Here is a 27,390-nt window from a genome sequence, read left to right on the forward strand (position 1 = left end):
TTAGACATCATCTAATCCTTTCCCTCCATGTTACAAAAGGGGAAACTGAGACTCCATTTCTTGTGACTTAAGGTGCTTCATGAGGATCAAATAATAAATCTTTTACATGGCTATCTTTACATTTTCACTCAACTTCAGGTTAAGCTTCAGTTGGATATTACTGAGGTCGAAAACACTGCTTTCTCAAAATAAGAAAAAAATTTTGGGGCACCCTGGGTGACTCAGTCGGTTAAGTGTCAGATTCGATTTCAGCTCTGTTCCTGATTTCACAGTTCATGAGTTCGAGCCCCGTATCAGGCTCTGTGCTGGCAGCGCTGAGTCTGCTTGGGATTCTTTCTTTTCCATCCCTTCCCTGCTCATGCTCTCTCTCTCTCTTTCTCTTTCTCTCAAAATAAATAAATATTTAAAAAAAAAAATCTTTAGACTCTATGTAATTAAATTAATCAAAAGCATAGTGTGTGTAACCAGATTATCTTGTTCAAATCCTAGTTCCACAACTAACCAGCTATGTGGATTGAATGAATTCCTGAGACTATTTCACTTCCCATATTATCATAAAAAACAATATCTATTTCAAAGATTTTCCTGAGGAAATAAATGAGATCCTATGAAATGAGGTGCCCCGTATAGGTGGTGGGTAACCAATATCGTATTTTAAATCCCAGATGTGGAATATGTATGTTTACCTTTAAATTATTTGGTTTTCTTCCTGAAACCTATGACTAGAGTAGTAAAATATAATTAAATAGCTTAAAATGTAATTATCAGATCCATAAAATTATTTCTTGCTCTCAATGGTGGCAGGTATTGTGATGGTACAGAAAGAACCTGTCATTCTATCCTGTCCCGGAAAGCATATCGATTAACATGAACTCAGAAGTGACCCATGGAAGTCTCAATTCGATCAAGTGCTCAGTTGTGTTTAACAGTCTTGAAAGAGAAGGGATAGATCTCAGTGAGGCTTAGATTACCAGCATACCTTGACTTACTGCACCGCACTTTATTGCACTTTGCAGATGCTACGTTTTTTACAAATTGAAGGTTTGTGCCAATCCCGCGTCAAGAAATCCATTGGCACCATTTCTCCAATGGCGTTTGCTCGCTTCCTGTCTCCCTATCACATTTTGACAATTCAAACTTTTTCATTATCACGACATTTGAATTGCTGCATTCTCAGGATAAAATTTTTTCAGGTGAAGAGTTGCTTCTTATGGACAAGCAAAATAAGAGGTTTCCTGAAGTGGAATCCACTCCTGGTGAAGATGCTGTGAACATTGTTGAAATGACAACAGGGCATTTAGAATATTCCATAAACTTAGTTGGTAAAGCAGCGTGTGAGAGGACTGACTCCAATTTTGAAAGAAGTTCTACTGTGGATAAAACGCTAACAAACGATGTCACATGCTACTGAGAAATTGTTCTTGAAGAGTCCATTGATGTGGCAAACTTTATTGCTGTCTTATTTTTAAAAACTTGCTACAGCCACCGCAGCCTTCAGGAACCGCCACCCTGATCAGTCAGCAACCATCGACATCTCCAGCAGCAAAAAGATTACTACTCACTGAAAGCCCAGGGATGACTAGCATTTTTAGCAATAAGGTATTTTTCAATTAAGGCCTGTACTTTTTTTTAGATATAGAATAGATATAGTCTATCGCACACTAAATAGACTACAGTATAGTGTAAACATAACTTTCGTATACACTGGGAAACTAAAAAATCCATTTGACTCACTTTGTTGGGGGTATTCACTCTAGTGCGGACCGGGTGGAGTAAATGTGAATGAAGGTGATGGTGAATATGGAAGGAAAGGGGCTTCCCCTGCAGGGACAAGGAAGTATAAGAAGTCTCGGGGAAGAAGGGCAAACCCAAAGTAGCGAATATTCACACTCCCAAATGCACCCATATAATTCTTCATTCGCATAACACTCTTTATTTTTACTCAGCTCAGCTATGAAGCAATTAAATGCTGACATTGTTTTTACCCAGACAGGGAGGATAAGTACTACGCCCAAAATAGCCAGGTTTGGAATTAGCACGCACAACCCTAGACCGCATTTCTCATTCCTTTAGCCTGACGCTTGCTTTTCTTATGTTCTTTAGACCATATTTCACACTTAAGATTCACCCTTTTTAAAAAATGTTTTTAATGTTTATTTGTTTTTGAGAGAAAGAGAGACAGAGCGCGAGCAGGGAGGGGTGGAGAGGGAGACACAGAATCCAAAGCAGGCTCTGAGCTGTCAGCACAGAGCCTGATGCCAGGCTCGAACTCACAGACCGCAAGAACATGACCTGAGCCAAAGATAAGCCATCCAGGCGCCCCCAAAAAATTCACCCTTTTAAATAGAAATTGACATCCTATTTCCAGTTCCCCAGGAAGCATTGCATAGACAACAAAAATCTACGGTTCCTGCCCCAGCTATGCTATCAATTAGCTGTGAAGCCATGAATGAACCACCTAGTCTCTGCGTGAATCTCTACACGGAATGGTTCCTCCTGGGCATGAAACGTTACAGACTGAACAGGGATTTAGTTGGGTGGAGTCCAGCAGAGGAAGAGCCAGTGTGCATTGCACAGCCTATATCTGACCTGTTTCATACAATCTTCAGCTAAAACTGCCAGTCACCATTATTTCTCTCTACCCCCATAAAAAGGGAGTTCAAGAATAGATGGGCGGAAAGGATTTTATCGCTCTGCCTGATAAAAGAAATCACCTTGAATTTGAATGGCAGCTTTCTGATTATTTATATGTACCCTATAGGTATCAAATCCCCCGACAGTATAACAGTGGGGTAAGACACCCCACCCCGAGGTGGCCTAACAAAACACTTGAGGGCATAGCAGGAAGAAAGAGTAGCCACTGCTAGAAAAAATGAAGAGGAATGCCAGTCCTCTCCCAGGGCAGCACCAGGGCTTGAGAAGAACGAAAGAGAGCTTTTCTGTGTTGGGAGCGATGTGGACTTGAAATCTGAGGGCAAACCAAACCCAGCAAAGAGCACAGCCCCCAGGTCCTCTACATCACCGCGGGATAGGTACTTAAAGGCCAGAGAAGTCGCCTTCCGCACTGAAAGTCCTGGTTGACTCGTTCAATACAGAACCCTGTTCTAGTCTGGTGCGTGGAAACTTGTCCTTGGTTTAGGCTGGTGGTTTGGAGAACCCAGAACGCTGACAAGCAGCAGGCTCTCGGACGCGTCCCCGGACGGGGACTGCCCTGGCCAGCGGGCAGCTCCTGCTGATGCTGTCCAGGCGTCGCCCAGGGGGAAAGGTTGCAGAGCGGTCGGAAGGCGCGGGAGGAGTCTGGCGGTGATTGATGGGGAAAGGACGAATGAATAAAAGTACTTGTCTCGGGACGGCAGAGACCTCGAGCAACTGTGGAGGTTACTTGGTCTGGCATTCCCTAGGCGTTTCCTCAGAGCCGGACCGCCCGGCCCTGAAGGGAGGCGTGCTCGCCCCCTAGAGCGTGCTGGAACCGACCTGCGAGCCGAGCGTCCCGGGAAGGAGGTCCCCGCTCATCGCTTTGCTCCCGGTGCTTCCCATTCGCGAGGTAAACATTCTGGCTTGGTGTTGAGTTAAAATTAGTGATTGAACCTTGTCCTGGGGCTTCAGCTTGGGTTGGGAGTTTGGGGATATCTACTTTTAAATCTAATTAAAGAAAAAAAAAGACGCATAGATACAATGAATTAAAATGAGGTTGGAGTAAAGGAGAGCAAATAAAAGTTTGAAGCCACTTAGAGGGGACAGACGCTTCGAAGTTCATGCTGACACTCCCCCAAGTCGGACGAGTTGTGTGGGTCAGCCGGCGCACTCCGGCGGGCGCCGGGGCGATCCGAGCGCAGGCGGCTGGGGAGTAGTGGCTTCCACCGCCGGGAGGAGTCTTGACGACGTTCAGACACCGGGTGTCCGCGTTCCCTGCGGAGCAAAATGCAGAGGTTGGCATATGCCCTTGGCCTCTGGGTGCCTTGGTCCCCCCAGTCCCCACGCACCCTTAGCCAGAACTTCTGTGCTTCCCCGGGACGCACCAAAGAGCTCAAAGCTAAGCCCTAGACACCCATCCTTCCCTCTCTGGCACACCCCTTCCAGAATGCCCCGCCCCACTGCGAGTCACTAATCCCCCGGGGGAACGCAAGGGAGAAAAAAAGCACAGGGAAAGCTGGTTCGGGAAGGACAGTCGAGCGACTCAGGAGTGTCACGCGCGCCGGTTTAGCACTGGCGCGCAAACTTGAGTTACATTTGCGCGCGGACGCTCGCCGCGCGGCTGCGCTCTGCGCTAGCGGTTTGCAGGGGCGTGGCTGGGGTAGCTGCCCCAAGCTTCCAGTCTTTCTTCCCTGCGGTTCTCCAGACTCAGAGCTGCACAGCGGCCACCCGACGCCCACTGGAGCAGGCAGCAGCATGCGGCCGCCGCCAAGCTTGCGCGGACGCGCCCTGCTGGCGCTGGTCATCGCCTGCGGCGTGGCGGGGGTCCAGGGAGAAGAGAGGGGATTCCCATCGACCAGGGCCACTCTGCCACTTCCGGGACCCGGAGAGATAATGACGCCCCCCGCCGAGGTTTCCTGGCCGAAGGATCCCAACGCCAGCTTGCCGTCGACTTCTGCACCCCCGCAGATGCCTAAAGCAGGGAGAACAACCGGAGCCCGGCCACGCTCGCCTCCTCCGTGCGAGAGATCCATTGAGATCAAGGAGACTTTCAAGTATATCAACACGGTGGTGTCCTGTCTAGTGTTCGTGCTGGGCATCATCGGGAATTCCACACTGCTGAGAATCATTTACAAGAACAAGTGCATGCGAAACGGCCCTAATATCTTGATAGCCAGCCTGGCTCTGGGAGACCTGCTACACATCATCATTGACATCCCCATCACTGTCTACAAGGTAAAGGGCCAATTTTGACGGGAGGGTGCCTAGGTAGGAGGAGGAAGACAGAAGAGCCTTTGGGGGATGCTTACTCTAGAAGATCCATAGCCTCCTAAAAGTCAGCTAGCATTGGAAACAAATTCCCTACTGGTCTTCAGTAACCTGAGGCTAAGCCTCGAGCAAGCATAATCCCCACACCAGCAGGATCAGCATCACTTGGGAGGGAACATGTTAGAAAAGACATTTTATGACCCCACCTCAGACCTACTGATTTCAGAAACTCCGAGATAGAGCCCAGTAGTATGTATTTTTAACACGCCCTCCATGTGATGAGGATGAACTGTAAACTCTGAGAACCACTGGTCCTGAAGTATTTAGTCCCTAAGCCTAGGTCACTGGGCCCACTGTCTCTAAAAAAAAAAAAAAAAAAAAAAAAAAAAAAAAAATGTGGTCCACAGATTGGCAGGACCGATGTCACCAGAGACCCAGTTAGAACTGCAACTCCAGCTGAGACTTACAAAAGCAGAATCCGCATCTTTAGATACCTAGGCAATTCACATGCACACCAACCTTGGGAAGCATTTTTGTGGAGGGCCCTAAAAGTAGACGAGCTGGAATTGGGTTTTTTAGGAAACAAATGGGCTAGAAGAAAGAGACCAGATTAGAGAGTACACCAACACGCTTCACCTGCTGTGAATGACTGAACTGCACCTGCTCTTTAGTGCATGTCTAGAGCGGGCCAAGCCCTGGAAAGGATGGGTTACTTCCCTTTACTACTTTTGACAGCCCGCAAGTAGGTATTTCTCCATTTTACAGATGATCGACAAGATGTTCGAGGCCTCACAGTTAGTAAGAGATGGAGGTGGGATTCAAGCCCAAATCTGTCAGGTCCAAAGTACAAGCTGTACCCCCATCGATTACCTTGAGAACAAACCAAAGAGCACTCAGCGTGAAGTCTCTAAATGGTTTCAGCTGCTAACGTTAATTGTGATTACCACAGGGAACCGGGCACAGAGACCTAGGGCAGGACATAAACCCCCGCACTATTTGACTCCAGGTTGTTTTGGAACTCTAGACACATCCCGACATCTCTGGGCCTTAGTTTCCTCAACTCTACAATGAGGCTGTTAGTGCCCAGCTACTGGGGTATTGTGGTGTTAAGAAAAAGAGCCTGGGTGAAAGAGCCAGAAAATTTTTAAAGCCCATGCAAGGATCTAAAACTCTGCTTACCCATCATGATCAGCAGTAGAAAGTCACACATAAGAACAGAACCAAAGTGTAAGGGAAAGGGAATGTGCTTTGGGAATTTGCCTGAAGCTAATCCAGGGCTCAGTACAAGGGGGAAAATGTGGCATGGAGGCTGAGAAGGGGTGATAGGGGATGTTTTGATCTTTGTGGCAGGAAGCACCATGAGACATGCCTTTAATCCTAATCCAAATAACCATACTTTAAGGGAATTCTAGCAATTTCTGAAGTTTAGATATAGGATTCGGATTAAGATCCAGGCTCTGGAAGGAAACACTCCCACAAATGCGGGATAAATAGAAGAAATCCTAAAATGCTGCATGGCAACTTGTTCTCATGAAGTCTGAGTGTTTCCTGGGAGAGGTGCAATCGAAAATGGTCCCTTAGATGCAGTCACAGTTCTGTTAGAGCCAGAAGTGATGCGCTTACTTCTTAAGCAGCCCCAACGACCAACTCTTACTGTTCCAATTTGACAAAAGAATTTCAATTCAATTCATCAGAACTAACTCGAGAAACTGTAGAGTGGATGTTGCAAAATATTTAAATGAGTGAAATAAAAATCCTTCTGAAAAGGGAGATTACAATCCAGTTTTGCTAGGCTTGCATAGAATTGTGTGAAAGGTCTCCTTGGGGAGGACTTTCTTACTTTCTCTGATCACATGATTACATTTGATAAACCAGAGAATATCTGACTCCCGGGGTGGGGAGCGTGGAGGGCACACAGTTTTTACTTTCATTTCAATTTTCTTTACGATTTCCCTAGGAAATTACATCATTTTGCCTGAAGCCATTCAATCTGTTAAAACTGTGCTTTTACTTCTGAAGTAAACAGTCATTACAAATCTGGCCCCCCAGTCATCTATATTGGTCATAAACACATCCATCACAAAGAATAAGGTCCCATTGCCAAGTTTGCCAAAGTGGAATGCTACATAGTAGCTTTTAGTTTATTTTTATCTTGCATGTAAACATGTGTCGCTTGAAGCATAATATAATAATAATGGCTGCCATTTATTATGCACTAGGTTCTTGGTCGGTATCACTAAATCACTGCAGCAAACCCCAGGGAGGAGGTACTGTTGTCATCCCTGTTTTACAGGAAAACTCCGTGTTGGACAGGTGAGGAAGTAACTTGCCCAATGTTGCACCACTGGACAGTGGTGAAACTAGGGCTTGGACCCAGGCTATCTGGGCCCTAGAACCCGGAAGGTTCTAAGTCTTCCTAGACCTGGGGCCTTCCCTGTCCCTCTGCACTGAGTGAGCTCAGACCCAGCATTCCCTTCTCTCACATGCAGTATTCTTAGAACCTCATTTGCGTGCCCTGGTGGGATTACAGGACACGCTGCCACACGGCAGGGTGCTTGGTAAACATTTCCAGCTTTAATCTGAGTCATGTGAAGATTTCTATCTCCTGAAATTCCCCTTCAGATGATCTGTAGTACATAATATGGATAATATCACTGTTATTTTAAAGACTTTATTTTACAAAAAACACCCAATTCAGACTAGTTAAAAGCCATTTATTCTCCTAAATAATTGTGATGCCATATAAGTAAGTTATTTTTTTTTTTTAAAGAGAGAAACATAGGGCACAAGTGAGCGAGGGGCAGACAGAGAGAGAGAGAGAGAAGCGGGGCTCACCAGAAGCAGGGCTCAAGCTCACCTGAAGTGAGGTTTGTGCTCCCCTGAGGTGGGAGTCAAACTCACAAACTGTGAGATCATGACCCGAGCCAACATCAAATGCTTAACCAACTGAGCCACCCAGGTACCCAACCATATAAGTAAGTTTTTAAAAATGCATTTAGAAGCTCAGCATAATCAGGTATTATACTTAACACAAAGTAATTTAAGTGAATTATGAATGCCATTTAAACTTATCCTAAACTGGGAGACTTTAATCTCTAAACCAATGATTTCTAATTTTTTTTTATGTTTATTTATTTTTAAGAGAGAGAGAGAGAGACAGAGAGAGAGCGCAAGCAGGGGAGGGGAAGAGAGAGAGGAAGACACAGAATCCAAAGCAGGCTCCAGGCTCTGAGCTGTAGACACAGAACCCGACATGGGGCTCGAACTCACGAACCCTGAGATCATGACCTGAGCTGAAGTCGGATGCTTAACCAACTGAGCCACCCAGGCACCCCTAAACTAATGACCTCTAATTTTGTTTTTGTGGGATATTACAATTATCTTTCAGGATCCATTTAATTGTATATATTATATACAATTGACATATAATTAATATGATATAATAATTATAATATATTAAAATGCAAAAAAAGTCATTCATGCATACACACACACAACATTTGCAATTTCATAGAGCCCACCTAACCCATCTGTTGGCACACCCAAGGGACATCAATGTGAATCTATTACATTAATCTGGAGGTCAGTAAATCTAGCATTCAAAAAAGTTGACAAACCCAAAATGTCATAGTCTCTGATACTGCTGTAGAATGGGACAGGACTTCACAGGGAGGTGCCGACAACCCTTAGGATATAGATCTGTTCTACCTCAAGAGACAAGGTCTCTGGAAACTTTCATGTAAAATCAGTCCTCTCACCAGGTATCCTATGGCTGAGCTGAGAGGAAATCCTATGATGAAGGCCACAGAGGTATCATAGGAAACCCAGACAAAGGAAACTGTTGAAGTACTTCACATATGCATATTCATGTAAATATGCTGAAAAGAAGAGTCTGGCTTATCCTTCCCAGAAGTGTCTGCTAAGGCTCTAACATGTTACATTATGTAAGTCCATCCAGATGAAAATGGAAAAGGCAGTCATCCAAAGTGGATATTTTTACTTCTTATGTTGCTCTATGTGCATAAACCTCCACTTACCGATCAGAAAATTATAACTTTTATATGTATCTTTATATCTCTGTGCACAGGTGTATACACATATAAACACATATAAATAGACCGGTAAATAGCATTTGGCACAGTGCCTGGCACCTAGTAAGAAAAAAATAAATGTGTGTGTGTGTGTGTGTGTATGTGTAAGAATGAAAATTTGGGCTTTTTTTTTTCAGCTTTGCCATTATAAATGTGACTACAAGTAATAGATTCATACAAATGGCTTTGCACACATGTGTGACTATATCTGAAAATTTCTAGAACTACAATTACTAAATCAAAGGGTATGTGCATTTGTGATTTTGATAGATGTCTCTATTTTATGCCCCAAAGTTATGGTTGTACTCTTAGCTTGGGTCACTATTTTATATAACATCTCCATACATATATGCATGTATTAATGTCTATCTCTAGTATATACATGGATCACCATGCCAATATTTACATGGTCTATATACATGTACCTGAACCAAAAGCCAGTATTTATAAGTATATGATGTGAGGATGAACCTCTTCTTATTCACAGGCTAGTTGTGTCCTTCCTTGTATAGACTGCGGTGAATGGGGTAACCAATATGTCTGTTGCCTACGAGAACCTATCTGACTAGTAAGTTGCGGTAGCACTGATGTCAAAGCTGTCCCAGCTGTGTACAAACAGCAAAGCAGGGGTATACTTCTGGATGCCGTGAAGGTTTTATGTTGTTGGTGGCTGATTGGTTGGTTAGTTAGTTCGTTTGGCTTCGTTTGGTTTAGCAGTGATATTTAACAAAGGTTGGTGGCAAGTTCAAGTTAAAATTTACTTAACTTCTTTTAACTTCTCAAGCAATTAAAAATTCTTGAGCAAATAATGAGTTTTTAAATTATCTCTGGATTTCATTTAACAATTTCACTCTCAGTGCTATATGGGCATGGGTAACTGAGCTAATACAGTTAATTCTCAAATGTAACTTCCTTTATGTGTAAGCAAACTGCATTTGCAAACAAATCTGCTTGTGAACTGGAAGACAGGTTATCGGTATGGACATTGGTTTGATAAGGATCCACATGTAATCAGATGTCCAGCGGTGGTGGAGTGCCTTTGAATGGCTTTGCTGTTAAGATTTCGTAAGCTACTATTAGAGGCAAAGAGCCTGCCTTCATAGTTCTGAAAGGCAAAATCGCTGATCTTTAATGTTTAACTAGTTAAGGTAGGGTATACCTGACTTTTAAATGCTGGCATGTAAAAATGTGGAGTTGCTTCACTGAACCCACAAATGAGTTTTGAGTGAAGTGACCTTGTCAGGTAATCAGACATTTTCTGCTTATGACACCCTATCTTTCTGAACAAACTTAACCTTCCTCACTTCCAAACTTAGACTACTTCTAGTAATTAACAAGTTTATGTGCAATTGACTAGTTTCATAGTTATAAGTAAAAGTTACTGGAACTCCATCAGATTTAACTTTTGAAGTTATAATTGTCTGATCGGTAAGTGGAGGTTTATGCACATAGAGCAACATAAGAAGTAAAAGTATCATTGGATAGGGGAGTCTGATTTCTTCCCAGATAATAATACTCCTCATCTCCAGTTAGGTAACTGAGATATTTTACTAACATTTTATAATATTTAGAGATATTCTAGTGGCAGAAGCTCTTTGAACCCAAAATGGAACCTAGATATGTTGAGATTCATTTATTTAAAGCAAAAAAAAAAAAAAAAAGAAAAAAGAAAAAAAATTAAGGAGCACCAATTAAGCACATGTAAGGTGTTAGCTTTTACAAAGTATTAATAGGCTATTAGCTCTGAATGACCTAGAATCAACTAACAGATAAAACTAATACCCCAACACCCACCTAGTGTCGTGCCTGCAACAGTCAGTACCAGACAGATGCTTGTGGACAAAAGATGTTACACATAAAACATAAGGACAGTGGGGCTTTGATAATCATAATTTTTATAACTGTTCAGATGAAAAAGAAGGGTGAAGTTGTTCCTCTTCCTGTATGAGAACATTGGCCATAGTTACATAATAGGTCAATAGCATAATTCAAATAATCCAGAAACTCAAGAGTTCACATTCCCAATTTATTGTTCCACACGTGGATTCCTGTGACAAAATGGTTGGCAAACTCTTGGCCTTGGGCAATGAAAGATTCGCTAGGTTAACTCTATAGTCCTTGCGTTTGCTTTTGATCTGCCACTGGCCACTCCATAAATCCAAGCCTCTTAAAATGTCATGGCAATGTTACTTTCAATATGCCCAGGCTTATCTATCAAAGGCTCTACATTTTTTCTTTGCTCACTTTAAATGAGTTGTTCAGGATGAAGATATTTCCATAGGTATACAAGAGGATGACATAGCCAAGACCCTGTTGTCTCAAGGCCAGGGAGCCACGTGCTTCATTTTGCAAAGAAAAACCATATAAGGTGATCTATGTGTGGCTAATATGCTATAGTTGATTATTTTTAGAGAAACATGACAAATGCTAATAAATGATTAAGTGCTTCAAAGGGTGTTGACAGATAAAGCCTGAGCTTAAATAAGATTCAAGATGTAATTTATGATGTGAAACAATCTCTTTCAAGACTTTGATGAGGTTGGTTACGTTTGGGAGGCAGCTGAGTGTGGTGTATTGGGTACATCTTACCCAACAACTTCTCTAATTTTAGACTTCTGTCCTTTCCTCTTGCCAGTGCTTTTATTTTAGAGATTGATTACTTCTCTTTCCCCCTATAGACCCTCTGGGGAAAATGTAAACGAAGAAAATAGCCCAAGTGTGGTGGTAGAAGAGCAAGAAAGAGGCTCATGCTTGAGTCAGAAATTTATTAGCAAAGTTGACAGAGAATTTGTCGAGCAATTCTCTGTCCCTAAGACTCACAGCCACTTTCATGCCCCCTGATTTGTGTCCTCTCTCTACTTCTGTCCTCTTTAGCTCAATTGTAGTTTCCAGAAAGGAGGAAAACTATCCTCTGGATGTTTATGTTGTACATATCTTTCTTCCCCCTCGCTCAGTGTTTTCAAACTATTTTAAAGGGCTTTGAGATTGCATGGTAATCAAATGTCTTCTCATAGTAGCTTACCAGTGTCCCAAAGATATTTTCTGGATAGAATTAGGTTTAAGTAAGACATGAGATGATTTAATAAGATTTGTTGACTTCATGAAGTTTCAGAGTCTCTTTCTGAGCCGCGAGACCATCGGCTTGTAATTCTGACATTTTTCACATGTCACAGTGATCATAGAAGATACAGTTCAGCTACATGAATCAAAAAATCTACTAGGTCTGTAAACAGCATTTCTTAATGCTCTTAGTTGGACTCTTCAGAATATGTAACATGTCAGTGAGTTTTTAAGCACAAACTGTGCATGTATTCTTAAATTCGAATAATAGGAGAGTAGCAATCTATTTATTGACCTGTTACAGACTTGGAGATAGATTTCATTGTAACACTAGCAGAGAATATATTTAAAGTAAACTTAAATTTCTCCTAAGATATATTTTTTTAATCTTTTCTTTTTGCTTCTGGAGATTTTGTTTCAGGAAACTCCATTCACCTTCATGGAGTCAATGTTGTATTTAAGCAAGTCATAGGAATGTTTCCAGAGCAGGAAAAACCCTCTGTTCTGCGGGTGTGCACGCAACAGATTCTTGGAGACAGAACCTCTGTCTCGCCCAACTCCAGGGGGCGTTGTTCACACTGTGGTCTGTTTAAGTGTCACCCCTGGGGTTATGCTGGCATTATTTCTGACCCACATATTTCTAATCCTCACGACCTAATTTTTAGGTGATTAAGTGCATTTTAATGGATGCAGAATGGAACTTGTAATTGATACCTGTCCCCAAGGGCACAGGTACGACATACGTCAAGAAAATATTTTCTGTGTACCTGACCAGCAGCTTACCTTAAATTCTGTCCATACGTACGATTAAAAAAGAAATGAAAATCCCTTAATAAGCGTGCTCTATCTTTAAAATGCCAGTTCAAATGCAGAAAAATTCTTATCTGCTGCAGGAAACAGATAAAAACAGAAGAATACACCCTTTCCCAAAGCTGTGAAACACAACCACTCCATTATTTCCCTCTTTTGACTCTCACTGTAAAAACATTTCTATAATACCAGTCATTTGAAAGAAAGGTTCACACTTCATCACAGCCGTCTGGCAAAGTAACCCTGGTTGTTGTTGTAAATATATTGCTCACCCAGCCTTTTAAACAATCATGTCCTACAGCATCTCCATGCTTAGGCAGCCATCTCCACCAAATTTACAACTAAAGCTCCTGGTAGGATCCCGTTAGATATTGAGAAACAGTAAGTTCTGTTTTATGTCAGTCATTTCCTTGGCAGCTTTGAGTAGGAGCGACAGGATGGGAGAGGAACTTTTGCTTTTCACTTTTTCTAGCCTGTTCGGAAGGCGGAACTCCAAAAAGAGAAGAGCCAACCATCACCCCGCAATCCCTCAGGGCCCTGGCTCCATGTGTCAAGAAGATCTGATCCTCTGGAAAGAGGAAGGAAGGGCATGGAAGAGACGATACAAAAACAAACAAACAAACAAACAAACAATAAATGCGTAGCCATCTCAGTTCTCTAAAGACTTTGTTCCAAATATGAGAACTGAAAGTTCATGACAGTAGTTTTATCATAAGATTTCTGCCTTATGATTGCATTCATGCATTCATCCATTGCACACTCATTCACTGTTAATCAACAGGCATTTAATGAGTGACCACTGTGTGCCAGGCACTATGCTGGACATTAAAAATGTGATAGAGTATTCTGAAACAAGTAAATAGTTAAAACTCAGTATATACTCTTGATTTAAAAAATAGGAAAAGAAAATGGTATATAAGGTTAATGAAGCGATTGGACATTTATTAGTGCAAGACGGTTAACTTTCAAATTTCCTGACTTTATGGGGCTTAATTCCTTTGGGCATTAACAGTGGTATGTATTAACAGGGTTTTCTCCATTTAATTTCTCGGGAATGTGATTTTTAATTAAAAAGATAAATGAAAAATGTAAATCTCCCAGTTGGAGAGATTTTGTAGGAATCATTAACAATACTTATAAAAAGGGGATATTTATTTCCTATTCATGCTATTTATCCTTTTAGAAATTGAGAAAAAATATATAATATAAAAATAATTGTTAAATGTAATAGAAAAATAATGTATTTGTATGCTATTGCCTTTTTTCTAAATTTTTTTTACACTTATTTATTTTTGAGAGACAGAGAGAGACAAAGCACAAGTGGGGGAGGGGCAGAGAGAGAAGGAAACACAGAATCCGAAGCAGGCAGCCCGATGCGGGGCTTGAACCCACAAACCATGAGATCGTGACCTGAGCCGAAGTCAGATGCTCAACCGACTGAGCCACCCAGGTGCCCCTGTATGCTATTGCCTTCTTTTCTTTCATAAACAGCCATTCCAACATAAAGTTATGCAGTCATGGTCATCCTTGAGTAGAAATCTTATAATCAGTACGATCACGTCTTTTTTCAGTCTAGTGTTGATTTACTTATTTGTTTTTATTCATACAAAAGAAACGTTCTCGGGAAGCAGTGTAAACCATAAGGGAAGGGAATGAGCACAAGCGTGGGCTATCATTTGTCGAATGGACACCACGCTGTAGGACCTAACAGTGTCAAAAGCTCTTGGTTGGTTGAGTCATCGCAATATGAAAACCAGTAACAGTTATGGGAGTAATTTCTAACTGGTTCACATTTAATTAGTGGTAGGTAATATATATTCAAACTTACTTTTAAGCAGAACCTAGACATTTAATTCCTGTGATAGGGACCAAGAAACAATACAGAACTCTAACATTGATTTTGCAATTAGAGAGACTTGTCTGATTGCGTGCTTGATTTGTTTTCAGTATTCAGATCTTGCCCTTAAGTTATCTAATTGAATGGAGTGAAGTCCAAAGAAAAAACTCAACATGAGGAATAAGAATGTGTTATTGCTGGGTTTAAAGTTAGAATTACTTCCTCTTGCAATAAAAAGAATCAATTTCCCCTACAAGAGGAAAGCTATACTGTTGTACTTCAAATTAGGTGTTGGATGTCAGGATTTTTGTCAACAAAGAGTGAAATAATTAATTTCCAGTTATCACAAAAATCTATAAGAACATTCTTTCACTGAAATTTAAAGATGGCACCTTGGTTGAGAGTGATGTTTGTTTTTAAATTTTAGTAAATCTTCCTTCACTTCCACTTGGGGTTTTGTTCACCGTTAAGCAAGGGGTTGATGTCTTTGCATTTTAAATAAGCTCCCAGCACTAAATTGCCCAAGACTTACTGGAAGCCATGAAGACCAAGATGAGCATCAGAAGTGGGCATGGTTTCTGCCACTGGGTAGCTGGCTTCTCAGAGTCTCCACAAAGCCTTCTGGTTGGAGAGAGGCAGGGGTTGCCAAAGTCACCCTTCTCATTACAAAATAACAGAAGTGACAGTGGGCACTTTGTCTCTCATCTTTTGTGGCCTTCCAGGACCAGCAGCATTCGGGCCTGAATTAAAAGCCCACAAAGCCAAAAAAGCTGATGAAGGTTAATGCTCCCGGGTTTGCAGTTCCTTTCCCTTTGGAAGGGTAGATTAGACAATTGTAAGCCCTCAGTTATGATTCGGTTTCTGACTATCTCTGTGTTGAACGTGAAGAGAATGGTTACAATTTTCAGTTTGTGTTTCCCTATCCCCTGTGATAACTTGGGTCAGAGGTTGAGCTGCAGGCCTCCCAGTGGTATGAAGAACAATCCTCCAATTTCTGGGCTGAGCCAAAAACAATAGTAACCTCAAAACAGGGCCTGGATTCAGTACAGGGCTCCTTTCCATTGGCCAGACTTCTTTCCCTTCAGTGGCCTGGACGCTCATTCATCTTGATTCATCTGATGCCTGCACCTAGGTGATCCTAATATTTGCATATCTGGAAATAGTTTGAGGCAAATAAGATATTTGGAAATATGTTAATTTTTGGATATTATGTGAATGAAATGGCTACGTGCTTAGGAGAGATTTTATTTTGCATCTAGATATTTTTACCATTGACACATAGGTATGGGTCAAAATGCGAATATTGATTTAATTCTAAACAATCTTTTTTCTATGGTCAGTTTCTCCAAAACGCTATATAGACTCTAAAATCAGACCATGTGGGTTCAAATGTGGATCGGTTACTTCAGTGAGTAATAAACCAAGTTACCAGGACAAGTAACCAAGTGAGTAAAGCAAGGACAGATATATTACTTGTCAAATGATGAATAGTAAATAACCCCAAAACTTAGTGGCTTGAAACAATAAACTTTTATTATCTCACACCTTGTCTGTGGCTCTAGAATTCAGGAACCGCTTAGCTGGGTGCTTCTGGTCCAGTGTCTCTCATGAGGGTGCAGTCAAGGTATTTGCCAAGGGCTTCAGTTTTCTGAAGATTTGCCTAAAGCTGGAGGAATCTCTCATTCATACAGCTGGTAAATTTGTGCTAGTCTCACCTTTTTTTCTTTTCTTTTTTTTTTTTTTAACGTTTACTTATTCTCGAGAGAGAGACAGAGACAGAGTGTGAGTGGGGGAGGGTCCGAGAGAGGGGGAGACACAGAATCTGAAGCAGGCTCCAGGCTCTGAGCTGTCAGCACAGAGCCTGATGCGGGCCTCGAACTCACAAACTGTGAGGTCATGACCTGATCCGAAGTCGGATGCTTAACCGACTGAGCCACGCAGGTGCCCCTGGCAAATTTTTGCTAGTCGTTTTCAGGAAGCCTAAGTTCCTCACCATGCTGGCCTGCCCACAGACACTTGGGTGTCCTCCTGACATGGCACCTGGTCTCCTGAGAATGAGTGATCCACCAGACCACAAGGAGAAAGCCATATGCCTTTTGTGAACTAGTCTCCGACATCACACATCATCCCTTTCACCACATTCTGTTCGTAGAAAGCAAATTGTTAAAGCCAACCCTCATTCAAGGAAAGGGAAACGAGGCTTCTTCACCTTGTGAAGGGAGGAGCAGCAAAGAATTTGTGGACGTATTTAAAACCAACACAGTATGTTAATAACCTTCTAAGTGCCTCAGTTTTCTTATCGGTAAAATGGGGATCAGTAGTACTATGTCCTAGGATTTCTTCAGAGATGTCAACGATATGGTATGTGCAAAGTGCTTAGAATAATGCCTAACCCATTTGCAAGTGCCACCTAACTGTTAGTTTTGTTTTCTTTCTTTCTTTTTTTTTTTTTTTTTCCTGATACCTCTAAGAGCAATCAGAATTAGAAATATTGTCTGGATAATTCATAAGAAGCTGGTCTGGTAGAGTCCTTGGAACTGGTTGGAACTTTTTTATTCTTATGTTTCCAAGGGCAATTGGTGGTTCCTTTAAAGTATCTTAAGTTCATAGCCGGTTCAGACCTAAGGCATCCTGAGTCTGATGAATGAGTCTGAATGGCTCCATCATTCATGTGACAAACCTCTTAGTTCCCTGAATCCTCGTGTCTTATATCCAAACCATAACAAATCCTCCCGGCTCCACCTTCAAATATAAAAATATATTTGGTCTGCAACCCATTCGTTCAGCCCCAGGTTACCACCGGGTCCAGCTGACCACAATCTCTCATCAAAGCTTCCTTTCTTGACCCCACATTCTATTCTACATTGAGCATCCACACTGATCTTTTTACTTATTTTTATTTTTTTAATGTTTACTTATTTTTGAGAGGGAGAGCACAAGCAGGGAGGGGCCGAGAGAAAGAGGGAAACAGAATCCCAAGCAAGCTCACACTGTCAGCACAGAGCTTGATGTGGGGCTCAAACTCACGAACTGTGAGATCACGACCTGAGCCCAAATCAAGAATCAGACGCTTAACTGAGCCACCCAGGCTCCCCTGACAGTGATCTTCTTCAACCATAAATAAGACCATGCCATTTCCCTGTTTAAAAACGGACAATGTACTTCCTCGAAAATTATTCAGACGACTCCTTCTACAACATCATCTCTTAGACACTTGGCCTGGGTCTTGATAGACTTCTTTGTGTAAGGTCAGCACACTAGGCTTATTTTCTTACCCCGAGACCTTTGCACTTGCTCCTTCCTCTGCCCTGAATGCACTTTGCATGGCTCACTTTCTTACTGTAGTCAGATCCCTTACTCCTGTGTTGCCTCTTCAGAAAGATGTTGCTTGAGAAGCTTATCAAGAAATTACTCCAAATCCCACTATACCCTCTTCATATAATGGCAATAACCGTATGACACCATATTAAATATTTGTGTGCACTTTTTTATATGACTCCTTCACTAGCCTGTAATCTCTAGGAGAGCAGGGAGTTTGCCTTATTCACTGATATGCACCCTGTACTCAGAGTGGTGTCTGGCATATAGTGAATGCTCAATAAATGCTTATTGAATGAATGAATGAATGAATGAACAAGCAGAATTCTGACCCAATTGACTAATCCAGAAGTCACAAGTAGTCTGATCTACAGATATATATTTTTTGATACAATGTTATTTGACAGTGTTTTTTAAAAATATGAGTTAGGGGCGCCTGGGTGGCTCAGTTGGTTCAGCGGCCGACTTCGGCTCAGGTCATGATCTTGTGGTCCGTGGGTTCGAGCCCCGCATCGGGCTCTGTGCTGACAGCTCAGAGCCTGGAGCCTGTTTCAGATTCTGTGTCTCCCTCTCTCTCTCACCCTCCCCTGTTCATGCTCTGTCTCTCTCTGTCTCAAAAATAAATAAACGTTAAAAAAAATTTTTAAATGACTTAAAAACTTTTATAATTATGAGGTTTTATATAAAAATTTGATTTTTTTAGTTAAAATCAAGAGTTGTGTTTTGTTGTTGGTTTTTAATGTGGGATTCCTTGGCAAAAATCATATCATGGTCTTTAAGCAGCTTCCCCTTTTAGATGGGATTTACCCCACACCCTACCACTCTCTATTATCTTCCTGACACCGATGACTTCTTTACACCCGGCTTCTCTACCCCTCTGTGTTACCTGCCTGGCCCTGTAGATCTTCAGGACCCTAGATGAAGCATGTCTGTGGTAAGCTTGTCAACATCTGTCCTACATGTCAGAGTAACTTTTTGTATCTAACTTGGAAACGAAATTGGTCTCATGTTGGAGCTCGAAGTCGTATTCATACTAGACACACATTTCAGCCTTTGGTGCCATTTTGGAACAATCACACATCTTGACAGACTCCACAAAGAAAACTCCACTAAAGTGAAAGGACAGAAAGACTCAATTGTGTTTCAAAATAGTTTTCACTTTTGGAAGATTATTTTTTAAAACGTTTAAAAAAAAACATTGATTTGAAATACTTTTCTTTATTTTCAAAACCTCAGGAACATTCAATCCAGATGTTCACCTAAAGTGATTCATTAACCAGTGTGGGCACACCCAGTTGTCCTAAGAAAGAAATTAACTGGTTTTCACAAGAGATGGTTGTACATCTATTGTGAAAGCCGGAAGGAGAGAAATATATGTATAATAGCAAGAACTTATGTCTTTTTACTCATGGTAGAGCCAGTGCCTATATGTTTTAGGGGTTTGAATATGGCATCCACAACATGGCAGGAACTGAATTAGGCAGTTGCAGAGGCCATATTCTGCCTTATACTCTAGGGATTCAAGAGAGCAAAAACTAAACAAAACAAACAAGTAAATGTTATAATACATGCAATAGTTGTTGACAGGTGCTATGGATAAAAAGGAAAGTCGAGTAGGGTAAGAGAGACAGGAACCCGGCTAGTTACTGTACTAATAATGGGGTTAAAGTAGGTTATGTTGAAAAGATGAGGTTTGAGCAAAATCTGAAGGAGGTAAGGGAGTTAGCCCAGTGGATCTGTGGGGAAAGAGCCTTCCAGAATAAGGAAACACCTAGAGTAAAGCCCTAACACAGCAGTGTGTCTAGGGTGTTCAAGGAGCAGTGTGCGTATTCCCGCTGAGTTTCTGGGCACTCAAGTTGACTACAGTAAAGTGGAAATATGCAAATACACATTTGCCATCTGTTTTTAACATTTATCATCTATATTTTGGTTTGGCCATGACCTGAGCATGTGAGACTCCACGACAGTAGAAGAGATGTTTTCAGTGCATCACATTCAGTTTTCCAAGGGGAACTTACAGGATCGGCCCCAGTTAGCCCCATGGTGGAGATTCTGATCCTAAGCTACTGTGTATGCATAACAAATTCTCCTGAACTGGCTGCATTTTCATTATTCCCAACCGCTCTCCTGATCCATATATCGAACACTGATGCTTTTCAAAGGAGTAATCCATGAGGAAAAGAAGAAGAACTGGAATTGGTTATCTAACTCTGCATGTTAATTACCGTCCACTAAGTAATGCAGTTCAGAGGGCACCGTGTGAAAATCTTGCTCACAGAGCTTCATGTCTTCTCAATGCAGCTGCTTGCCGAGGACTGGCCCTTTGGAGTTGAGATGTGTAAGCTGGTGCCTTTTATCCAGAAGGCCTCCGTGGGAATCACTGTGTTGAGTCTATGTGCTCTAAGTATTGACAGGTAAGAGCGTATATTTAAGCCAGGTATATCCTGAACACTATACTAGTGATTGCTATGTTACTTAGAAACTAAAGTATGTAATTCAATAAAAGCAGGCTCTGCAGCTTGACAAATAATTCTATTTTGTACTTCAGATATCGAGCCGTTGCTTCTTGGAGTCGAATTAAAGGAATCGGGGTTCCAAAATGGACAGCAGTCGAAATTGTTTTAATTTGGGTGGTCTCTGTGGTTCTGGCAGTCCCTGAAGCCGTGGGTTTTGATATGATAACCATTGACTACAAAGGACGTTACCTGCGAATCTGCTTGCTTCGTCCCACTCAGAAAACAGCCTTCATGCAGGTGAATTTTACCTTTTCCTTTCCTTTCCATTCTTGCCTTATAAATATTTAGCTACTTTCCGCCTGATCTTCCCTTCTTGGGAAGCTATTGATTTATGACTGTCCTTGGCATAAATTAAGAGTGTAAGCCTCTGGACCGGGGGGCTAACGGTGACTAATGACCAATGCTGCGGAAAGCTAGGTCACTACTTCCACAAAAATTCCCTGGTGTTCAGGGATACAGATAAAGCAAGTTCACATGAGAGGATCGATTTGGACGTATAGCTTTTCTACTCATCTCCTCCATAAGGACTGCCAACTACTACATATTCCTCATAAGACAACACAGCAGCCATCAGAGGGAGTGGGTGGTTCAGTGAGTGATCCAGTAGGAGATGCCCGGATATGGAAGGATTCTGAATGGCAAGCCTGCCCTCTGTCTAAAGGGAAAGCTGCCATTGCAAAGAATTTTTCGTCTTGGCCATTTATTCAAGAACGTTGAATCAGGAAACGGGGGAAAATGGCAATGCTGGTATTTGAAGACAGATCTTGAGTATAAAAGACTCTTTCCAACAGAATGGATTAAGAGGTGTTAATGCAGGTGTCACCAATGGTTATTTTCTATTTCACATATAAGAAGACTATATACAACTTTAGGGATTATATGTATCCCGGTAATTAAAAGAAAAAAGAAGTGGGGCACCTTGGTGGCTCAGTCGGTTAAGCATCCGAGTTTGGCTCAGGTCATGATCTCGTGATTCATGGATTCGAGCCTCCCCACCCCCCCCCCACCCCCCCCCCCCCACACCCCCCCCCCCCCCCCCCCCCCCCCGTCAGGCTCCATGCTAACAGCTCAGAGCCTGGAGTCTGCTTCAGATTCTGTGTCTCCTTCTCTCTCTGCCCCTCCCCTGCTCATGCTCTGTCTGTCTCTGTCTCTCAACAATAAATAAATGTTAAAAAAAAATTTGTTTAAGAAAAAAGAGGGACATTAATGTGAAATTGAGAATGAGATTGCTATCTTCTTGTGTCTTATTAGTTAAAAGGAAAAAGTTTTCTGCATAGATTACATAAATTCTGCTCCAACACAGTTGGAAAAAAAGAGCAGAAATAAAGTAAAAAAAAAAAAAAAAAAAAAGCCTAAGTCATAAGCAGCTTTGATTTTCTAATTGATAAGTGAGATTCGTACATTTCTTAGCTAAATAATTAATGCAGACCTTTCCACATCTATTTTTGTCTGGGAAACACACTTGTTAAAAAGTGAATGCTTCCCTTAAACACTAGGATGTCTTCACATATTCAGATGTGGTATTTCACAGAAAGAGTACCTTAAGAATGTTTTTGCTTAAGGATAATTTGCTTATGTGAAGGCAAAAATATTTGAATTACCAAATATTTTTAATTTTGCCCAACTGCCTAAATTTTTGAGCAGAATTACAGCACACTGCCTTAGAGAATTGAAATGCCCTTTAAGGAATGTTTGTTATACTTCGTATAAGTATTTAGTTATTTGTTCAGTAAATGTGGCCTGAAATATTCTATATAGTGTTTAGGAAATGTATCTACTTTAGAAGTAGATGAGTATGTTGTTGTTTTTTTTTTTTAATTTAACGTGTGGTGTAGAAGATGTTTTTTACAGAGGAATGTTAACTCATAGAATTTTCTCTTCTCCATAGTTTTACAAGACAGCTAAAGATTGGTGGCTATTTAGTTTCTATTTCTGCTTGCCATTGGCCATCACTGCATTTTTTTATACCCTGATGACCTGTGAAATGTTGAGAAAGAAGAGTGGCATGCAGATTGCTTTAAATGACCACTTAAAGCAGGTAAGAAAATAGAAATATGTGCTGACTCATGATTATAATTATGAATAAGAAAATTATTACAATGACAACAAATTAAAATTATTATACACTAGACCATACTTCCATTCTCTTGCTTCCAGTATTTTTGAAAATACAAAGAATATTTTTTATATTATCTATCGAGAGATAATTCTGTTCTACGTAATCTAAAAAGATCTAGAAAGATCCATTACCTTTTTAAGGTGAATCTCTAGTCACTTTACTTCTAATTCACATCAACTATTCGACTTAAAGCTTGATGTTCTGAATTTGTACAAATGCCACTGGCTTTTTGTAAACAATATTAAATATTCTGTTTGGGAAGTGGGAACACTATGATTATCTGAATCCTCTATTTAGTCCCTGACTATGGTTTTATTACAGAGACGGGAAGTGGCCAAAACGGTCTTTTGCCTGGTCCTCGTCTTTGCCCTGTGCTGGCTTCCCCTTCACCTCAGCAGGATTTTGAAGCTCACTCTTTATGATCAGAATGATCCTAATAGATGTGAACTTTTGAGGTAAGAAAAGTAAACTAGACCGATTTTTGTAGGTAAACGCCATTCAGAAGGTTTTTTCCACTGGTCCCTTGCAGAGACAGAGTACCATTTTGCTAGTCTTTAGGGAGCAGTTACGATTCTCACTTTTCCCCCTTCACTCCTGTTGTAGAGGAAGGAATAAAGCAGACTAATAAGAACACTGAGAATCGAGAGGCAGAGCTCTCTCCATTCGATCATAAAATGATCGAAATGTTGAGTGGGTGGCACTATTGAAAATATAAGCTCCAATTCTCCTTGGCACTTTGCAAAGCCTTCTCAGCCAGCCTCAGCACTTCCGAATGAGATTTTATTGTCAAAGAGAGAATTGGGCATGGGAGGGAGGGGCATGATGACAGAGAGAGACAGAGAGAGAGAGAGATCATTATGAGCAAAGACCAGTGATAAAGTCAAACTATTGTATATGAGTAATGTTTTTCCCCCAAAACTCAAGAGTTTGCAAGGAATATAGGCTTAAAGCAACAAAGACATGTTTTGGAATATTTCTTACAGCTTTTTATTGGTGTTGGACTACATTGGCATCAACATGGCCTCCCTGAATTCCTGCATTAATCCTATAGCTCTGTATTTGGTGAGCAAAAGATTCAAAAACTGCTTTAAGGTGAGAGTATTTCAAAATAAAAAAGCTCTTTTTTAGCCTGGCATCAAATATAACCTTTCCAAACGATTCAGATTTATATCTAAAGAGATTTAGTCAATTATTTTACAGTATTCCCTTGCGTTACATCACAGATAATTTTTTAAAATATGACTTCTGCTCAAAACTCACTCTACTTGATTTCTGCCTATAAATCCTCATCAACCACTCCCTTCTGCCTCAACCAATCAGTTGTACTTGGAGAAATGCTCAGAAAATTAACAAAAAGGACATGCATTGATGTCTGACAGGTGTCATATGATAAGAGCTAAACATGAGTTAAATGCCTTGTTCCCGTTTTCAGTAGGTTTTGGACTAAGGCAGCATGGCTTGGATTATAACTAACTTAGTATCTTTTTCATATGGGACATGAGAATAGCAAGTCTAATGGAGACATGTAATTCAGGTTCTACCTCCTCTTTGCCACCTTGCTTGTAGAGCAGAGTTGTGCTACTTGATGTGGAATACGTGTATTATTCTTCGTTTGGCCACTTGCATTGTAACATCCATCCATTCATTCACTCCTTCGACAATCTAATATGAATGACATATTCCCTTCCCTTACATGGGAATGATCCATTTGTCCCTGGTAGCTCATTACTGGAAAGAACTCAGCTTCCTCAAAACATCTAAATCAGTCTTAAGTTCTTTGCCCACTCATAAGCTCATGAATTGTAGAGCTAGAAGAGAACGTTCATCAAGATCGACTCCCTCTTTTTAGAGAACAGAAAACAATGGACCTCCCAGTTCCTTATGCATACAGATCCTCAGAAAGCAAACAGTATGAACAAAGTTTGGGATTTAAAAAAAATCCAAGAAAAGAAATTGGATGGATCAAACCGAGACATTAATGTACTTTCTAAGTTCATTGTGTGACGGTATTAAAAAGGCCCACGAGCATAACACGTGGCTGACAAAAACATCAATACAACATTAAATTCACTGACATAGAAAGCAGGCTACAGAGTAGTACATATAGTACAATTTTATTAAGATAACACACTCATGCACACATGCACATATACGGTCGTGTGTTTATATGTATGGTGTGTGGTAATATTTCTACTTGCATAGGAAGAAGTCTTGAGTTATATATTTATCAAATATTAAGAGAATTTCTCAAGTAAGCAAGAGTAAATATCAAGAATGAGTGCTTTTCCCTTTTAATTTTAATGAAAAGGTGAGTTTTAGTGATATACATTTCTTTCCCTGTATTTTCTAGTATAAAAAACTATCATATACTACTTGTGTAATTATATGCTGTTAAAGGGAAAAATAAGACAGCATAGAAAGGAAGTGGCCAAGAACTCCCGATCATGCCCACACAGTCAGAACCCTAGAAAGTAGGAAGAGTCATGACAGTAACTGATGTGAACGGCTAACGAGTTACTTTGCTCTGTACAGTCATGCCTATGCTGCTGGTGCCAGTCATTTGAAGAAAAACAGTCCTTGGAGGAAAAGCAGTCATGCCTGAAGTTCAAAGCTAATGATCACGGATATGACAACTTCCGCTCCAGTAATAAATACAGCTCATCTTAGGAGAAGGAATAGTCACTTAATTTCATTTTCTTTATTGTGGACAGAAGTCACTAAAACAAGGAGGCGTTTGCCAAAACAAAACAACTGTGTGCTTGCACAAAACAATGTAAAAGTGTGAGAGTGATTATTTTCTTAACACTCACAGTGACCCATGACTCTCTATGAGCTATTTATTGCCTGAGAAAACAAAAGCCTTGAGAATTAAGAAAGCCTCCTCGTGAAAGCACTTAATTTTACACAGCCAGCACTCCAGTGTAGCTCTTAATAACTTCCAGTACATTCCTGCACCGCTTAGGTTTAGGTTGAACTCACTCTGAATTCCTGTTCAAGAGGTTTATGTTTTAAATTCATGTGAATCTGATATAAAGGAAAATTGTGTCACTGTAAAATGGAATCTTTGGATAAAGTTTAAATGACTCAATTTAAAATTTTAAAAAATCCTTTAAAAGAAACTTTTCTTAATTCATGGTGTCAAACCATTGGCTGGACTATAAAATGTGAAAGCAAGTTTAGCTGGTGTATCTTTTTTTTTTTTTTCACATTAGAAACATAATTAAAGGATCAGGAGGTAGCATCAGAGAGATTGAGGTTTTTGAAAATCATTCATCTTTCTCCATTCAGATAAGGCCAAATGTCACAAAGGGAAGGAGAGAGAAGGTTTGGAATGCTTTCCCAAAAGACTGCTTTGAAGTCTCCTACTCATGTATTCTGCGAAGAAAATGCTACCTATGATTTTTTTTCAAGATTATTACAATATTCTCCTTTCACTACTATAGTTGAAACACTATTTGTTTATTTTGTCATCTGCAAGTACTTAGCTACAATTATAGGACATGCAGATGATTCAACAAAGGGCCAGCCCCAGCGTTTAGTACCTTTACAATGGAGAGATGCCAGTAACCACCTAAGGGACAGGACGTGAGTTGCCTGGAGCAGGGCCCACAGGGCGCAGGAGAAAGCAGGGTCCTCTCCCACCTGCTGCAGTCAAAATGGTCTCTGGCGTAGGGGTAATATGATAATTAAAACACTGTTTTTTGAAATCACACAAATTAACCAATTTAACAACTACTTGTAAAGCTTATTACTAATTTTTATATCATTTTTATAAATAACTAATAAAAAACCGTTTTTGATGTGGTGCTTTTTTGTCACATACAGGCAAAAGTGCTTTTGGGGACTGTAAGGACCTCTTTCTTTGTGCATTCTTGCCTAATTCTTTCATCTCCCCAGCAAAGCGCCTTAGGTTAACTTGGGATGATATGTGTGTGAAAATATGTACAAGAGAGAACGGGAGAGGAAATGAGGTGGGGTGGGAGGAAACCCACAGGGACGGATTCCCATTCTTAGCCTGACGTTCGTCATTGCCCCGTCACATCAATGCAAAAGGTCCTGATTCTGTTCCAGCAAAACACAGTGCAATGTTCTCAGAGTGACTGCAGGAATAAATTGGGCCCAAGAGCTTTAACTCTGTCTTAAAATATAGCAGAGTTTCTACTTTTTTTTTTTTTTTCCTTTAGTAACCCTGGGCCACGTGCTGGAAATGAGCTAGCAATGTTGTTTTCTGCCAGCACCTAATGTGACAATACAGCAAACCAAAACCCCAAGATGTGGCCAAAAAGAAATGACAATAATTAATTCACATGCCACATGGATTCTATTTACAGATCACTCACGGTCTTGTTTATTAGTTTCTTCCCAATCACTTTCTCAGACACTTGTCAACACAAAAGACATTTCAAACTTTGGATTTTAAATTAACTTTGGATAACTAATATATTTTTTATTCCCACTTAAGTTTTAGCTCATTTTTATTCCCATGTACTGAGTTTTGGTTCTTCCTCCTCATTTACATCCCAATACCCTTTCCTTTTCCATATCCGACTGTGGTCTGTAATCATCTTTCCAAATTTTGAAACCGCACGCAAAGAGTATGTACATGGACTATTTATAACGAAATTGCTTTCAGTAGCTTTTCTAAAAATGTTTGATTTGAAAATGTTAACATCTGATAAAAGTTGGTAAGAAGCAAATATGATTTCTGGACATAATTAAAACCAATATGGCCAAAGG

The 27,390-nt window shown here is 40.8% G+C and overlaps 1 protein-coding gene across 1 annotated transcript; it reads left to right on the top strand.

The window, feature by feature from the left end:
* Window positions 1-3,444: 3,444 nt before the first annotated feature.
* Window positions 3,445-26,453, top strand: EDNRB (endothelin receptor type B). The gene is made up of 8 exons (XM_019444118.2): window positions 3,445-3,544; window positions 4,340-4,869; window positions 20,320-20,432; window positions 20,567-20,771; window positions 22,423-22,572; window positions 22,975-23,108; window positions 23,637-23,745; window positions 25,186-26,453. The coding sequence occupies exons 2-8, from the start codon at window positions 4,390-4,392 to the stop codon at window positions 25,318-25,320; spliced, it is 1,326 nt and encodes a 441-aa protein (XP_019299663.1). The 5' UTR covers window positions 3,445-3,544; window positions 4,340-4,389; the 3' UTR covers window positions 25,321-26,453.
* Window positions 26,454-27,390: the final 937 nt, after the last annotated feature.

The sequence above is a fragment of the Panthera pardus genome, unplaced genomic scaffold (genome assembly GCF_024362965.1).
Source record: "Panthera pardus isolate Hobbes unplaced genomic scaffold, ASM2436296v1 HiC_scaffold_1, whole genome shotgun sequence".
NCBI lineage: Eukaryota > Metazoa > Chordata > Mammalia > Carnivora > Felidae > Panthera > Panthera pardus.